The sequence below is a fragment of the Buceros rhinoceros genome, unplaced genomic scaffold (genome assembly GCF_000710305.1).
Source record: "Buceros rhinoceros silvestris isolate BGI_N320 unplaced genomic scaffold, ASM71030v1 scaffold30051, whole genome shotgun sequence".
NCBI classification, from domain to species: domain Eukaryota; kingdom Metazoa; phylum Chordata; class Aves; order Bucerotiformes; family Bucerotidae; genus Buceros; species Buceros rhinoceros.
Window position 1 is genome coordinate 2,997 of NW_010394104.1, and position 1,580 is coordinate 4,576.

At 58.9% G+C, this 1,580-nt stretch overlaps 1 protein-coding gene across 1 annotated transcript; it reads left to right on the forward strand.

The window, feature by feature from the left end:
• The first annotated feature begins 72 nt into the window (after positions 1 to 72).
• Positions 73 to 1,161, forward strand: MAFG (v-maf avian musculoaponeurotic fibrosarcoma oncogene homolog G). The gene is made up of 2 exons (XM_010145139.1): positions 73 to 132; positions 222 to 1,161. The coding sequence occupies exons 1-2, from the start codon at positions 97 to 99 to the stop codon at positions 672 to 674; spliced, it is 489 nt and encodes a 162-aa protein (XP_010143441.1). The 5' UTR covers positions 73 to 96; the 3' UTR covers positions 675 to 1,161.
• The last annotated feature ends 419 nt before the right edge of the window (positions 1,162 to 1,580 follow it).

Genomic DNA, 1,580 nt, shown 5'->3' on the forward strand with positions numbered 1-1,580 from the left:
GGCCCTGCCACAGGGACGTCGCGAGCTCTGCTGCGTCCCGGGCGCTCACCTGACCTTCCTTCTCTTCCAGAACCTGACTGACAAGGCTGTCGTGTTATGACGACCCCCAACAAAGGAAACAAGGCCTTGAAGGTAAAGGGGCGGCTGGAGGAGAGGGGCGTGGGAGGCGAGTGCAGGCGCCCGCCACGGCTCTTACAAGCGCGTGCTGCCTTCTCTTCCAGGTGAAGCGGGAGCCAGGCGAGAATGGGACCAGCTTGACAGATGAGGAGCTGGTGACCATGTCTGTGCGGGAGCTGAACCAGCATCTGCGGGGCCTGTCGAAGGAGGAGATCATCCAGCTGAAGCAGCGTCGGCGCACGCTGAAGAACCGGGGCTACGCCGCCAGCTGCAGAGTCAAGCGTGTGACCCAGAAGGAGGAACTGGAGAAGCAGAAGGCCGAGCTGCAGCAAGAAGTGGAGAAGCTGGCCTCCGAGAACGCCAGCATGAAAATGGAACTCGATGCTCTCCGCTCCAAATACGAGGCTCTCCAGAACTTCGCCAGAACCGTGGCCCGGAGCCCTGTGACCCCTGCGCGGGGGCCTCTCACCTCTAGTATGGGGCCCCTCGTCCCTGGCAAGGTTGCTACTACTAGTGTCATCACAATAGTGAAATCCAAAACGGACGCCCGGTCTTAGTGAAGCGAGCGTTGCCTGAGCTTGTCTGTGCAGGGCAATTAGGCACAAAACCAGCCTGGAATCCCCAAAGCACAAACCCTCCGCACGCGGGTCCGGGTTCCTCCTACGTGGCCCAGGACTGGCCTGCTGATCACTCCAGTTGTGTTGTGTTGTGTCCAGATTGGTATGAGCAGTGGTGACGCGTCCCTTGTCCTGTGCAGACAGAGCCTCCCACCCGGCGGTCTGTGGCCCTCGGGCACCCTTGGGACAGACTGCGAGATCTTGGTTTTCCAGCCAGAGGAAGTCTGTGCAGCGTGGCCGACGGCCGGGCGGTGGAAGGGCTCGGGGAAGGTCCGGGGGGAGGCTCGGCTGTCTTCCTGGGGGCCGGGAACCCTCGTCTTCGGTTGCTTCCAAAGGCTTTATTTCATTACTCTTCCAGGTGGTGCATCTCGGCGCCTGACCGCCAGGCGCCTGAACCTGCTGCTTTTGTCTCCTTTGGTACCGTGGTTGCGGTTGGGGTGTTCTGTGTCATAGGTTTTATTCCTTCCTAGGTGTGCCTCTGTGCCCTGGCAGGGGGGTTCCCCCAGACGTCTGTCGCGTTAGCTGTGTAAACTAGCAGTGCTGGAAAGGACGATGCTGTTGTGCCCAGCGGCCTCTGCCCCAGCGACGGAGAAGGGGCCGGGACAGGGACAGGGCCCTGGCGGGGCCTGGCACCCCAGGGAGGGAGGGCAGGTACCGTGTCGACTGCAGGCCGGTTTTGTGCCTAATGCATTGCACTGAACAAGACCAAAATGAGTAGTTGTTCTCGTGTTTCGAGGGTATCAAGTGTCTCTAGTGTGATGGTTTACACAACCAGTTTATGTGGTTAAATAGCCCTTTATTTAAAGAGAGAAACATCGTTTTAAGAGTTATTAAATTATCTAAGTT

Excerpts from the sequence above, each read along its gene's own strand:
- MAFG (XM_010145139.1), top strand. The coding sequence starts at position 97 with ATGACGACCCCCAACAAAGGAAACAAGGCCTTGAAG. Across the intron at positions 133-221 it reads AAGGAAACAAGGCCTTGAAG|GTGAAGCGGGAGCCAGGCGA; the intron begins GTAAAGGGGCGG and ends CTTCTCTTCCAG.